Source organism: Engystomops pustulosus, chromosome 2 (assembly GCF_040894005.1).
Source record: "Engystomops pustulosus chromosome 2, aEngPut4.maternal, whole genome shotgun sequence".
NCBI classification, from domain to species: Eukaryota; Metazoa; Chordata; class Amphibia; order Anura; family Leptodactylidae; genus Engystomops; species Engystomops pustulosus.
Window position 1 is genome coordinate 14051456 of NC_092412.1, and position 16273 is coordinate 14067728.

General features: G+C 41.5%; 2 protein-coding genes across 7 annotated transcripts in view; one reads left to right on the forward strand and one right to left on the reverse strand.

Annotated features, from left to right (window-relative positions):
• Positions 1–16273, reverse strand: part of LOC140119963 (uncharacterized) — a 1020783-nt gene that overhangs the window by 743427 nt on the left and 261083 nt on the right. The window lies entirely within an intron of this gene.
• LOC140119780 (uncharacterized) overlaps positions 1–16273 on the forward strand; it is a 272257-nt gene that overhangs the window by 224768 nt on the left and 31216 nt on the right. For 5 of the 6 annotated variants that reach the window (XM_072139129.1, XM_072139132.1, XM_072139133.1 and 2 more), the window contains one exon: positions 9895–12976. In XM_072139129.1, the coding sequence (XP_071995230.1) occupies positions 9895–12416 (2522 nt within the window). In that variant the 3' untranslated portion in view covers positions 12417–12976. Of the gene's footprint in view, positions 1–9894; positions 12977–16273 lie in introns of those variants that run through there. The other variant, XM_072139134.1, reaches the window with a different exon arrangement.

A 16273-nucleotide genomic window follows, 5' to 3' on the forward strand; every position in this document is an offset into this window, starting at 1 on the left:
ACAATTAAAAATATGAATTGAAAAGACTCTATTTTTTTTTTTAACGATGCAGCCTCCTCTCTTTCTTTTGTTTTTGAAGAGGTAAGGACAATCTTTGATAGTGCCTGCAATACATTAACAAAACTAAAACGTAAAGCAAGCAAGGATTCATAGCGTGAGGCCCAACGTGTAGGGCACAGCTTCTTCAATGTCAAGGTGGATTTAGTTGAGAATGAACAAAGAGTTTCCCATCGTTTTATGCTGTCAGCAAAAAATGTGTATAAATTCTGTACTACATCAAAAAAAAAACTGCAACTTCCATTGCATCTTGTAGAACTAAGTTAAGATTGTGTTCTGCACAGTGTACATAAAGAGCATTTGGTTCTTTCTGCAATCCTCGCTTGCACTCCAGAGTATATGCCACTCATGGTTGCAGCTCCATCGTACCCTTGGCCACGACACTTATTTAATTTCAAGCCTTTGCTCTCTATACAGGCGATAATATCCTTCTCTATTCCTGCAGCACTCTGATCTTTTACAGCATAAAAACCTAAAAATACTTCATGTATTTTCACGCTGGTTGCTCTTCCATTCTCTGCTCTGTCAACAGACACGTACCGGAAAACCTGGCTCAACTGATCAACCTTTGATATGTCCTGTGTAGTATCCATTATAATAGAGTAAAACTGTGCCTGTTGAATGTCTGAGAATGTCTGAGCTGGACCAGGTGAAGGTAAGCGCTTCCCAAGCGACAAATTTTCGTTTTTTAAATGCGGCAGTTTTTCCGAATCCGTCGGGTTTTCGTTCGGCCACGCCCCCCGATTTCCGTCGCGCGCATGCCGGCGCCGATGCGCCACAATCCGATCACGTGCGCCAAAATCCCGGGGCAATTCAGGTACAATCGGCGCAAATCGGAAATATTCGGGTAACACGTCGGGAAAACGCGAATCGGGCCCTTAGTAAATGACCCCCAATATTTTTCTGAAAAGCATCTTTTATCTTTGTCATTGTCTCTAGGGAACGGGCCAGGGGGTCTGCATGGGCCCTGGAAAATAATGAATCTTTTAACGTTTGGGTCAGCAATTGTTACAGGATAATCGGTGACATACTCAGAAGCAGTAGCACTTTCTAATATGCTGCTGGTAGATGTGGAATTGATTGGCTCATTTGAGGTGGGAGTAATTGCTTGTATTTGGCTCATATCTCTACCACACTCATCCTCAATACTTTCTTCACTACTAGTCTGGGCACACCCCTCCACCTCGGATGTTGTAACATTTGGAAGTGGAACATTTTCTGCACTTGCCTCCTCTACATCTGCTATAGATGGACTTCTGCTTTCACCCACAGGTTTAGGGGCGGCAAAAAAGCTACTTATTTTCTGCATTTTTTGACTCTTCAAGTTCTCTTCCTTTCTTTTTTTACGCTTTTGAGCGCCACAGAGATGGTGATAAGTTGACATAGTGAAGAGATATAAACAGAGTTCCAGATATATATTGGTCTTTAACCTCTTAACGCTCAGCGTCCGATATATCGGACGCTGAGCTCAGTGAGTTAGCGCTCAGCGTCCGATATATCGGACGCTGAGCTGATGCCGGTTTGGCTCAAGATCTGAGCCGAACCGGCATCGGGAAACACGGGGTGCCGGCTGTAACTAATAGCCGGCACCCCAGTGTAACACCCGCGATCGGAGTTGACTCCGATCGCGGGTGCTTAACCCGTTAAATGCCGCGGTCAGCGCGACCGCGGCATCTAACATGCCTCTGGGGGGTCTTTCCCCCACGATCGGCCCCCCCGAACCGTTTTCGGGGGGCGCCGATCGTTGCTATAGTAACTCTGGGGTCCGATCTGGACCCCAGAGTTACCTGCAAGAATTGCCAGTAAGATGGCGTCTGTGATGTCATCTTACTGGCACAGTGCCAGCCTATGCAAGTGTATAGGCTGACACTGATAATACTCTGCAATACATGAGTATTGCAGAATATTATCATGAAGAAGCAATCAGAGGATTGCTTCTTCATGTCCCATGGTATAAAAGTGAAAAAGTAAAAAAAAAAATGTTATTCAATAAAAAAATAAAGTCATAAATCACTAAAAATGCCCCAAACCCCCAAAACATATAAAGAGACATATAACTCAAAAAAAAGTCTAAATCATAACACAAACCCCACATATATAGTATCACCGCGTCCGTAACAACCCGTAGAATAAAAGTAAATCATTATTGAACCCCCACGATAAACGCCGTAAAAAAAAACTGCTATAAACCTTCCAAAAATTATGATTTTTAGCTATTCAATCCCACAAAAAATGCTATAAAATGCGATCAAAAAACCATGTGTACTCCGACATGATACTGGTGCAAATTACAACATGTCCCGCAAAAAATAAGCCATCAACCAGCTCCGTAGCCAAAAAAGTAACAATGTTATGCCACTTGGAAGACGGCAATACATAAATGATAGATTTTTCCCCACATTAGGGTTTTGTTTGACAAATTTAGTAAAACGTAAGAAAATATATTCAAGTCTGGTATCCCCGTAATCGTATCGACCCATAGAATAAAGATAACAGGATTATTAGTCTATACGGTGAACACCAAAAAAAAAAAGAGTAAAAAATCCAGTACAGAATTGATGCTTTTCTACTCCTGCCCTCAAAAAAAGTTCCTAAATTTTCAACAATAGGTGATACCAACCCCAAAATGGTAACAATGGAAAAAGCATCTCATCCCGCAAAAAAAATGGCATCACATGGCCCCAATAACGCAAAAGCGAAAATTTTATAGCCTTCAAAAGGGGCCAATGAGGAAACTAAAATCCTGGCAGCTGCAGGGCGCTCCTTCCCTTCTGCGTCTCGCTGTGCCCCCATAACACAAGTCACAGCCACATGTGGGGGGTCTTTGTACTCAGGAGAAATTGCAGAACAAATTGTATGGTGGGTTTTCTCTTTTTATATTTTGGAAATGTGTAAATTTTAGGGCTAAATGAACGTATAAGGGAACAATTTGACCATTCTAAATTTCACCTCCATTTTGATTCAATTACTATGAAGATCTCAAGGGGTTAACAATCTTCGTAAAAGCGGTTTCTGATAGCTTGAGGGTTGCAGATTTGAAAATGGGTTGGTTATATAGGGGGTTTTGATGCTAAATATGTAAAATTTCATTCCAAACTGTATTTATCCCCAAAATAGTCAATTCTGAAAATCCGGAAAAGCGATATTCTTTTTGTAAGCCGCGTGACATCAAAATAAATTATCCAGACATATCAAAAATTATGAAAATGTAAAGTAGACAAATGGGAAATGTTATTCAGCAACTTATTTAGGTGGTAAATCTATCTGCCTGGAAACGCAATGATTTTGAATTTCGAAAATGGCAAATTTTTCAAAAAATTTATCATATTTTCTTTTTTTTTGTAAATAAACGCAAAACTTATCAGCCAAAATTTACCACTAAAATGAAGTACAACATGTGGGGAAAAAACAATCTCAGAATCGTTTTGATAAGTAACAGTGTTCAAAAGTTATAACCATATAAAGCGACGCAGGTTAGAATCCAAAAAATCGGGCTGAGCCTTAACCTGCAAAATGGCTGCGTCCTTAAGGGGTTAATATAAGTGATTCTTTACAATCTAAGACTGCGCAGTTCAATTTTAAAGAGTCTTTTGCTGTTTAACAGATCAACTGTTTTGATGTGGGATTATATATGTTTTAGGCTGAGTTGTAGAGGCAAACAATGTATTTAACCACAATAAAGTAGTATCTGCATGTACAAACCAGTTTTCAGACCGATGTGGACATTACATGGTGCAGCTAAACATAGGACGTCCATTATTTAAAGGAAATCTACGATCAGGATCATGGATTATAAACCAAATACACTTACTTACTGGTGTCCCCTTTATCGAGATCTGCTCTTCTTTTAACTTCCTATGCCATAGATTAAGAAAATATGCTTTAAAAATATGCAAATGAGCCTGAGCGGCTCCAGGCTATATTAAAGGAAATCTACCACCAGGATAAAGATATGTAAACCAACTACACGGACATACTGGCGAGTGCCCCCTCTGCTAGGTTCTGCTTTTCTTTTAGCTTCTTAGGACCTTGTTTTTACAACAAAAAGGTTTCACAAATTATGCAAATGAGCCTCTGGGACTCCAGACTCTATAGCTGTCAATGGAGCTTGGAGCCCCAAAGGCTCATCTGCATAATTTTTAAAACTTCTTTTTCTTTAAAACAAAGGCATATGAAGCTACAAGAAGAGCGGATCCTGCCAGAGGGGGCGCATACCAGTATGTCAATGTGCTTGGTTTACAATCCTTCATCCTGGTGGTAGATGTCCTTTAACTTCTATGGAGCGTGGAGCCCCTGAGGCTCATTTAGAAGCCTTCAAAGGCATAAAAAGCTTGTAAGTGTACTTGGTTTATAATCCATAATCCTGATGGTAGATACTTTAAATATTAATCTTCTATCCCAAGATCATGCTAATAAATACTGAAGTGGCTAGATCAACCCCACTTTTTACAACGTAGTGAGATATTTCCAATCAGGCAGCCCTCAACTTAAGAACACCTGACTTATAAATGAGTTCTCTGGCCATTGTGACCTCTGGTGAAGCTCTCTGGCAATTTACTTGAACTTTAGCCCCAGACTTCAATTATAGGTTGTAAGGTGTCTGTAATGAAGCATTATTGTTAATCCTTATTCCCTTGTCAACCATGAATTTTTCAAATCCTATTGTTATAGGAAACTAAAGTTACACTAAATATACCAGTTCTGACTTGTATACAAATTCAACGTAAAGGTGTTTTCCCATGATTGAAAGTTAGGCTCTATTAGTGCTGAGACCCCTGCAGATCGCGAAAACGAAGGTGCTCACCGATCTCCATAGCGATTGATCAAGCAGAACGGTCATGCGTGGCCGTCTGCTCCGTTAATCTGACAGAGCAAGGAGGGATCCGACGGACCATTTGTTTTCGAGATCTGTGGGGGTCTCAGCACGGAGACCCCCAATGTTTAGCAAGTTAGGCCCTATCCCGTGGATAGGGCCTTACTTTCCTTCATGGGAGAACCCTTTAAAAACCTAAAGATTAGATCTTGTATGTAACCTGGGGACTGACTATAAATGCAATCAGCACAACATCCAAAGATATAACTTTTACCTGTATTTCATTCCTACAGTATATTCAAACTGTAAAAGAAATATAGAAAGCACAAAGCTGTCAATAAAACTACCGATTCAAAACACAGTTTTAAGTACTTATTTCATGAACAACACCAAACCATTATCAGGAACACCTGCACATTGCACACATGGTGGGGTAGTCCCTGCATTGGCTGGGTGGTCTTTGGGCTGCTCACTACCAGCACTGGTTGAGGACAAATACATAGGGGCAGATTTATCAAGCTGCCTGAAAGTCAGAATATCTCTAGTTGCCCATGGTAACAAATCACAGCTCCCCTTTAAAATATTCATGAGCACTGGTAAAATGAAAGCTGAGCTGTGATTGGTTGCCATGAGCAACTAGAAATATTCTGACTTTCAGACAGCTTGATAAATCTGCCCCATAGTGTTAATACATAGTTTTAAAGTAAGCCATACTCACTTTTGTCCAGATCCTTCTATCTCTATAGATTGTAGGATACGTAGCTTTACTCTTCTCCTTTTCTCTTCAGGTTTTGATCACTGTTTGGCCTTCACACTTCACGTAATGCTCTTCACAATAAAATCTAGGAAAGTAGAAAAAAGGAAAATGGCTCTGAGCAAATGGGTGTTTAATATTCATGGTCTACCATAAGGATAACTCATTTTTAAAAATCAGCATAGAATAGACAGATGCGCTTTAAGCTGATGACTAAGAGTAATTCTTTCCATATGCAGTGACTATTTGGCCGGGTCAGTGTACGGGCCTGTTTCCACTGGTTGATAATGTACATGAACTCTTTCACATCAGAACAGAGTCCATGTGCTCCATCTAACACATGCTCATCTCCCTATGGCTACATAGGAGTCCATGCAATATAGTGAACAATAGTCCTGAAACATGGGGCCCCTGTGTGCCAAAAAGCAAAGGGGTTACTAATGTTCATTGGTCGATATATAAGAAAGTAAACTAATGAACTCTAAAAGCTTAACACAGATTATTGAAGAGTAACAGTATTCATATACTGGCGGTCCCCTACTTAAGGGCACCCGACTTACAGACAACCCCTAGTTACAGACGACCCCTCTGCCCTCTGTGACCTCTGGTGAAGCTCTCTGGATGTTACTATAGTCCCAGACTGCAATGATCAGCTGTAAGATGTCTGTAATGAAGCTTTATTGATAATCCTTGGTCCCATTACAGCAAAAAATTTTGAAACTCCACTGGGGCAAAAAAATAATTTTGTCTGGAGTGACAATTGTAAAATATACAGTTCCGACTTACATACAAATTCAACTTAAGAACAAACCTACAGTCCCTATCTTGTATGTAACCCGGGGCCTGCCTGTACTTCTTTTTATTAACCTTCTGTAAATGCTGTATACTTTGCCTTATAAGTGGAGTACTTTAGTTATGTGGATAGTTTGTTTTAATAAAATGGTTGACAGGGGTGCGTCGGGGAGGTTTTATTTTAATAAAAAATATTTCCTAAAAAATGTTGTTTTTTTTTAACTCAAAACTTGCCTTAGTAATGGTCCTGGACTGGGGCCTTGTGTTAGCTGGTAAAGGCTGATATTAACCCCCTAATTATTACCCAGGTACCCACTGCCAACAGAGGTGCTGTAAAGAGCTGGATACAATCCAGTACCTGACCGTCTGCAGGCTGCAGGCTGGTATTGGGCTCTGCCCAAAAACAGTGGGTGCTCAGATTCAAATAATATCAGGGTGCTGCAGCTGTATTGTATCTGGCTGGTTATAGAAAATGAGTCTCCATACCCTTTTTGTAAAACAAGTTTTAAAAAAAAAAATGACGTGGGGTCCCCCCTCATTTTCATAACCAGCCAGATACAATACAGCAGCAGCACCCTGACATTACTGGCGTGTGAGTGCCCATTGATATAGGGCCATCACAGCCCAATAATACCAGCCTGCAGCCGCCCCAGCACCTGACCATCTATAGATGGTCAAGTTCTGGATTGTACCCAGCTCTTCCTGGCACCCCTGGTGGCGGTGGGTACCAGGGTAATGATTAGGGGGTTACTGTTAAGCCTTTTTTACCGGCTAACACTAGGCCCCGCTCTTAGTAAAAGGTGCCGTCTATTAGACAGCACCATTACTAAGGCAAGTTTTGAGTAGAAAAAAAAACACACGAAGAAATATATTTTATTAAAATAAAAACTCCCCAACAACCTCTTGTTAACCATTTTATTAAAAAACATAATCCAGGTCATTGATGTAGTCCACCGAATCAGGCGAAGTATGAAACAGCATACCCAGATCTGAAAAATAGAAATAAAGAAAAGGCATCAAATAATTATTTATATACATATATACATATATATATATATACACACATATATACATATATATATATATATATATATATATATATATATATATATATATATATATATTTAAATATATGTTATTAGTGAGGGGGGACACCTCACTAAAAACACGCCCAGCAGTGGCCTCCCCTCACTAATGACATGTCCCAGCTTTACTAATAAAAAAGTCCCTAGCGGCCTCCCTTTCCTAATAAAAAGTTCCTAGGGCCTCCCTTAACTAATAAAAAAGCCCCTGGGGCCTCCCTTGACTAATAAAAAATCCCCTAGGGCCTCCCTTCTCTAATAAAAAATCCCCTAGGGCCTCCCTTCTCTAATAAAAATCCCCTAGGGCAGTGGTGGCGAACCTATGGCACTGGTGCCAGAGGCGGCACTCAGAGCCCTTTCTGTGGGCACCCGGGCCATCACCCAAGAATGAAGTTCACCAGACAGGACTCAAAGAATCTTCCAGGAAAATCTTCCTACAATAATAGACAAATTTGCCCTCCTCCTTTCAACTGCATTGGTGTCCTTGGGAGGCTGAACGATTGAAAGTTGTCAAAGAACAAGGAGAAATACATTATTGCTTAAATTGGTGCGCTGGCACTTTGCAATAAATAAGTGGCTTTTGGTTGAAGTTTGGGCACTCGGGCTCTACAAGGTTGGCCATCACTGCCCTAGGGCCTCCCTTCTCTAATAAAAAATCCCCTAGGGCAGTGATGGCTAACCTATGGCACTGGTGCCAGAGGTGGCACTCGGAGCCCTTTCTGTGGGCACTCAGGCCATCACCAGAGATGACTCCAGGTATCTTCCTGCAGTCCCAGACAGCCCAGGACTTGCTGTGCACAGAGCTATTTTAAAGTGACAGGACTACCTGGGACTATTTTCTGCTTTATTGGTGCCTCAGGTGCTGGTATCAATGAAAACTGTGACAGAGAAGGGAGTATAAATCACAAATTAAATTTCTGTGCTGGCACTTTGCGATAAATAAGCGGGTCTTTGTTGTAGTTTGGGCACTCTGCCTCTAAAAGGTTCGCCATCACTGCCCTAGGGCCTCCCTTCTCTAATAAAAAAGCTTTCCCTATACAAATAATAAACATATACTTACCCACCGGTGATGTCTTCTTCCGTTTACCTTCACCTCACGGAAGAAAATAGCGGCTCGGCTCCTCCAGGTTGCACTGCGCGCCTCTGGTCACGTGACATGGGCCGCGCGGTGCAACCTGAAGGAGTTACAGAACAGGTGGGCGGATCGCCGACGCAGGACTGGTAAGGAGGGGGCAGAATCAGGGGCGGGCGCAGGGACAGATACACAGGGGCGGGCGCAGGGACAGATACACAGGGGCGGGGAGGGGCCTTATCGTGCCGTATAGCAGGGACCAGGTCGGTAATGCTGTGCAGCAGACATTGGGATGTGCCGCCCCACGGGCCCCTGAAGCTCCCGGACTCTGTAGCAACCGCTACGGCTGCTGCGGCGGTAGTTCCGCCACTGGTAAGAGCCTTTCATGTATCTTGTGGGTTATTCTTCCCTTATACATTGCAGGGAGAGGTCACATCCAGGGGAGGAGATGGAGATGACATAGACACCGGCTCATCTGTCTCTGGTCTCCTCCTCCGGTCACATCCGTCTGTACCCACATGTTGTGTTACTATGAGGCTCCGAGGAATATTATAACATTTGATCCTGGAGATATGAAAGAACTGACTGAAATCTAGAAACTTCTCTCCTGGTTTATTATTACTATTATTGGGAGGAATTCATTTACTTACAGGTTATTCCAGGATTTCTCAGCACCCCTACAGAGAGGTGCAACATGGGAAAAAACCCTGTACAGATAATATAACAGTTATGTCCAAAACACAGAACCGGACCTGTAGGAACTTATATTTTACAGCTAAAATGTCAATTTATCCCATTGGACCATTTGTTATTAGGTAATGTATCATTTTAAAGTTTTTACCAGATATTGAGGTAGATTGTTTACCTTGTGGATTCGTTTTTTGATGTTTTTGAAGAATCACTTAAAGGACAGTCCCTCCCAGGGAATAGATTGAAAACTAAGCATGAAGTATACAGCTGGCCATGTGTCTGGATGGGGGTTATGTTATAGGTGTCCTGTATATGGGGCTGAACGCGACTTCCTCCACTTATTTCAGCCATTATCTAGGACTGTTAGGCTCTAGGGTGAGATGGGAATCTCTGGTTACACAATCCTCTTATGTCCTGGATGTAGAAGAATCCAATCTCTAAGGATTTGATGACTTCTGTTTAGTACTTGGTGTTGGATTCTCATCAGATTATTTGACAATGTATTATATAAGCAATGAATATCTATGATGTTGGTAGTTTTCTATCCATAGCCGACTGTATGTTACTGACACGTTGCTTCACTTCTGCTTGTAAAGGAAACTTCCAATATTAATTTCTTGACCATAATTTTCAGGAGAAAATAGTAAAGAAAGTTCCGGTGGACGTCCCCCCTCAGCTCTACATCGTAATGTAGAAGATAATCAATCACATCCTTCTACCGAGAAGGGAAATCATGGTGATAAAAAGAAGAAATCAAGTCATGATCAACTTGCGAAAATTCATAGAAGGGAGAAGTCATTTTCATGCCCCGAATGTGGAAAATGTTTTAAGTGTCAATCCGCTCTTTCTATACATCAGAGAACTCACACAGGGGAGAAACCATTTTCCTGTAGTGAATGTGGAAAATGTTTTAGTGTAAAAGGAAAGCTTTCTAGACATCAGAGAATTCACACAGGGGAGAAGCCATTTTCATGTACTGAATGCGGAAAATGTTTTAGTAATAAATATGGTCTTATTCTACACCACAAAATTCACACAGGAGAGAAGCCATTTTCATGTACTGAATGTGGAATGTGTTTTACTCGGAAATCACTTCTTGTTATACATCAGAGAACCCACACAGGAGAGAAGCCATTTGCATGTACTGAATGTGGAAAATGTTTTAGGCAAAAATCAGCTCTTGTTAAACATCAAAGATTTCACACAGGGGAGAAACCGTTTTCATGTGCTGAATGTGGAAAATGTTTTAGGTACAAATCGGCTCTTGTTGAACATCATAGAACTCACACAGGGGAGAAACCGTTTTCATGTGCTGAATGTGGAAAATGTTTTATGTACAAATCGGCTCTTGTTGAACATCATAGAACTCACACAGGGGAGAAGCCATTTTCATGCCCCGAATGTGGAAAATGTTTTAAGTGTCAATCACTTCTTTCTATACATCAGAGAACTCACACAGGAGAGAAACCATTTTCATGTACGGAATGTGAGAAATGTTTTGTTAAGAAAGAAAGTCTCATTCATCACATGAGGTTACACACAGGGGAGAAACCATTTTCCTGTAGTGAATGTGGAAAATGTTTTAGTGTAAAAGTACAGCTTTCTAGACATCAGAGAACTCACACAGGGGAGAAGCCATTTTCATGCCCCGAATGTGGAAAATGTTTTAAGTGTCAATCACTTCTTTCTATACATCAGAGAACTCACACAGGAGAGAAACCATTTTCATGTACGGAATGTGAGAAATGTTTTGTTAAGAAAGAAAGTCTCATTCATCACATGAGGTTACACACAGGGGAGAAACCATTTTCCTGTAGTGAATGTGGAAAATGTTTTAGTGTAAAACTACAGCTTTCTAGACATCAGAGAATTCACACAGGGGAGAAGCCATTTTCATGTACTGAATGTGGAATGTGTTTTAGTTGGAAATCACTTCTTGTTATACATCAGAGAACCCACACAGGAGAGAAGCCATTTTCATGTACTGAATGCGGAAAATGTTTTAGTAATAAAGATGGTCTTATTCTACACCACAAAATTCACACAGGAGAGAAACCATTTTCATGTACTGAATGTGGAAAGCGTTTTACTCGGAAATCACTTCTTGTTATACATCAGAGAACCCACACAGGAGAGAAGCCATTTTCATGTACTGAATGCGGAAAATGTTTTAGTAACAAAGATGGTCTTATTCGACACCACAAAATTCACACGGGAGAGAAGCCATATTCATGTTCTGAATGTAGAAAATGTTTTAGCCATAAATGCAGTCTTTTTGACCATCAGATAATTCACACAGGGGAGAAGCCATTTCCATGTACGGAATGTGGAAAATGTTTTAGCACAAAAAAAGATCTTTTCAGACATCAGAGAACTCACACAGGAGAGAAGCCATTTTCATGTACTGAATGTGGAAAATGTTTTGTTGAAAAAGAAACGCTTTCTAGACATCAGAGAACTCACACAGGGGAGAAGCCATTTTCATGTACTGAATGTGGCAAATGTTTTAGGGAAAAGGCAAATCTTTTTATACATCAGAGAACTCACACAGGAGAGAAGCCATTTGCATGTACTGAATGTGGAAAATGTTTTAGCTATAAATTAGGTCTAGTTAAACATCAGAGAACTCACACAGGGGAGAAACCATTTTCATGTACTGAATGTGGCAAATGTTTTAGGGAAAAGGCAAATCTTTTTATACATCAGAGAACTCACACAGGAGAGAAGCCATTTGCATGTACTGAATGTGGAAAATGTTTTAGCTATAAATTAGGTCTAGTTAAACATCAGAGAACTCACACAGGGGAGAAACCATTTTCATGTACTGAATGTGGCAAATGTTTTAGGGAAAAGGCAAATCTTTTTATACATCAGAGAACTCACACAGGAGAGAAGCCATTTGCATGTACTGAATGTGGAAAATGTTTTAGCTATAAATTAGGTCTAGTTAGACATCAGAGAACTCACACAGGGGAGAAGCCATTTTCATGTCCTGAATGTGGAAAATGTTTTAGCTATAAATCAGATCTTGTTAAACATCAGAGAACTCACACAGGGGAGAAACCATTTTCTTGTAATGAATGTGGAAAATGTTTTAGTTATAGTTCAAGTTTGTTTAAACACCAGAGAATACACAAGGTGAAGAAGCCATGTTAATATTGACAGAGTAAGAAATATGGACAGTTTGGAGCTTGATTGTTGATCCAAAGCTTAGAGATACGGGCCGGTGCTCAGACCAATCATCATGAACAATGTTCCTATGAAGATCTGTTCCATACAATTGTCCTATTGTATATGATCACGGTACAGATGGTTTCTTAGGTGACTGTTACATGTTACATATCACCTGTCACTGTCAGCAGCTCATCCCCCGGTGTCTTGGGGGCAGTGAATCTGCGCTGATGAAAGATTTTTACAATCACCCCTCCCATATGATTGATATAATTTGCATTTGGGGGCTAGTACCACGTGTTTTGTCCTGATAACCGGTAAATCGTGTGTTACTACTTTCTGAACACAAGTGTTTAGGTGTAAACGTATCTGGGTTCGGGAGTCACTCCTCCCCGATGCGCCTGAATTGTCTTCCGGAATGTTTTGTACCTGCCCCGGGGCCTCCACGTCATCTCCTGCAGCATCACTGCCTCCACCACAATGGCTTCTCTTATTGCAAAGTGACTTGTAGTTTTAATTAGTTCAATAAAGATTGATCAAACTTTTTTGTCACCTGATGTGTAAATATTCTGGAGACTGAGAAAACCAAAAATAGCTATTTCCTTTTTTTATTAAATTCTATTTAAATAAATTCCCTATAGGGAATAATTAATATGTTATTGTCTAATTTGTGCTGTTAAAATCAGTGACATGTTGTTTCTCTGTTTAATTAAAACTGTAACTTTATTAATTTCTGAAATGAACAATTTTTTTTCCGTATTGAAGTTTATTCGAGGATTTTTCAACAGACAAAATTTCAACAGACAAATAACAACACAAATACTCAATGGAGCGTGAACATCGACTTGTGCAAACTAACAATTTCCTGTATTGATCGGCCCGGATATCCCAGTAAATTTTACACTGCGGCTTAGAGGCATGAAAAATTGGTTAAAAGTAGAGGACATCAAATAACATGAACCGGCACTGGGGACTTCCGGTCACGGGTCCGCCCGACTGCTTCCAGATTCATTTCTCCCCTAAAAAAGACTGACACCGCCTTTGGATTAATCTGACCCCAGCGGCCAATTTATTACAGAATACAACAAATATAAAACATTTTTGTCTCCCCAACATGTAATAACATTTCCCCCCTCCCCAAACAGTAATAATAATGCAATATAAATTAATAATCCTGCCAATCTGCTCCGCTAATTGTTTACTCACCCCCAACCATCACCTCTGGTTCAAGGGCACTCGCCGGGGCACCACCCAGCAGGACTCCATACCACCATACCCCTCGGCATGGCCCATCCTTCAGGGGAAAACTAGCCTCCATGTTTGCATCAATATGCGCCGAAACCGACACTGGGTGAATGGTAAATGTTGCCCCTTGAACACACAGAGACAAGAAATGTGAACCATAAACTTTAAGTTCCTTCATTCCAGTACACGGAAACGGCAAAAACAGCAGATAACGATTCAACTGATTCAAGATGGCTGGTTGGGTGGTGTTTGGTAAAGGTTGCTCACAGCCTGGTATAGGTAACTTCAGCTAGACATGATTTGGGTGCTTCAACGGCAGGTTTTCCTGCAGACTCTTGGAGGTAGAAACATGAAAGGGCCGTAGTTATAGGCCTTAGACACATGTGCTACCATGAAACTTCCCAGTAAGCACTCTGGAACTTTCCAGCCCAGGGGCGCACCTACCATGAGGCGAGTTGAGAAACTCGCCTCAGGCGGCAGCACCTCCTGGTGGACGGAGGGGCAGCATCAGGTAGGTCACTCACCGCAGCTCGGCTGTGAACGTCCTGGCCGCCCCTCCTGCAGCCGCCTCCCGAACCGCCTCTCCAGGACCCTCGGCCCGCCTCTCCTGTCCGCGCGGCCTGCCTCTCGCAGACACCTGGCCCGCCTCTCCCATCCGCGGCCCGCCTCTCCCGTCCGCGACCTGCCTCTCGCAGCCAGTCGGCCCGCCCTTTGCAGCCACCTGGCCCGCCTCTCCAGTCCGCGGCCCGCCACTCCCAGCCACCTCTCCAGTCCGCGGCCCGCCACTCCCAGCCACCTCTCCCGTCCGCGGTCCGCCTCACCTATCTGCGGCCCACCTTTCCCACTCGCCCGCCATCCACGTAAGTATGTATCTATTTTATAGTAAGATGTGTGGGTATATATATGTTTATATTCATCTGTATATACTGTATAGTGAGTGTGTGTGTATGTATACTGTATGACTGTATATAAGTGTGTGTATACTGTATGTGTGTAGCGAGTGTGTGTGTTTATGCATGCTACATGAGTGTATATGCTGCATATTTGCTGTATATATGTGTACATGCTGTATGACTGTGTGTGTATATCTACATATACCGCCATATAGTATATTTTACATGGTGGTACACTGAATGTATCTTATATTGCATGGCGGAACGCTGTATATGTATTATATGTATTATATGGTATATGGCGGCACGCTGTATGTATTATATAGTATATGGCGCCACGCTGTATGTAGTATATGGTATATGGGGGCACACTGTATGTATTATATGGTATATGGCGGCACGCTGTATGTATTATATGGTATATGGCGGCACGCTGTATGTATTATATGGTATATGGTGGCACACTGTATGTATTATATGGTATATGGGGGCACGCTGTATGTATTGTATGGTATATGGGGGCACGCTGTATGTATTATATGGTATATGGCGGCACAGTGTATGTATTATATGGTATATGGGGGCACGCTGTATGTATTATATGGTATATGGCGGCACGCTGTATGTATTATATGGTATATGGTGCCACGCTGTATGTATTATATGGTATATGGCGTCACGCTGTATGTATTATATGGTATATGGGGGTACACTGTATGTATTATATGGTATATGGCGGCACGCTGTATGTATTATATGGTATATGGCGGCACGCTGTATGTATTATATGGTATATGGCAGCACACTGTATGTATTATATGGTATATGGCGGCACGCTGTATGTATTATATGGTATATGGGGGCACACTGTATGTATTATATGGTATATGGCGGCACGCTGTATGTATTGTATGGTATATGGCGGCACGCTGTATGTATTATATGGTATATGGCGGCACAGTGTATGTATTATATGGTATATGGGGGCACACTGTATGTATTATATGGTATATGGCGTCACGCTGTATGTATTATATGGTATATGGGGGTAAACTGTATGTATTATATGGTATATGGCGGCACGCTGTATGTATTATATGGTATATGGCGGCACGCTGTATGTATTATATGGTATATGGCGGCACGCTGTATGTATTATATGGTATATGGCGGCACGCTGTATGTATTATATGGTATATGGCGTCACGCTGTATGTATTATATGGTATATGGCCGCACAGTGTATGTATTATATGGTATATGGGGGCACACTGTATGTATTATATGGTATATGGGGGCACACTGTATGTATTATATGGTATATGGCGTCACGCTGTATGTATTATATGGTATATGGCCGCACAGTGTATGTATTATATGGTATATGGGGGCACACTGTATGTATTATATGGTATATGGGGGCACGCTGTATGTATTATGTGGTATATGGGGGCACGCTGTATGTATTATGTGGTATATGGGGGCACACTGTATGTATTATATGGTATATGGGGGCACACTGTATGTATTATATGGTATATGGCGGCACGCTGTATGTATTATGTGGTATATGGGGGCACGCTGTATGTATTATATGGTATATGGGGGCACACTGTATGTATTATATGGTATATGGCGGCACGCTGTATGTATTATATGGTATATGGCGGCACGCTGTATGTATTATATGGTATATGGAGGCACT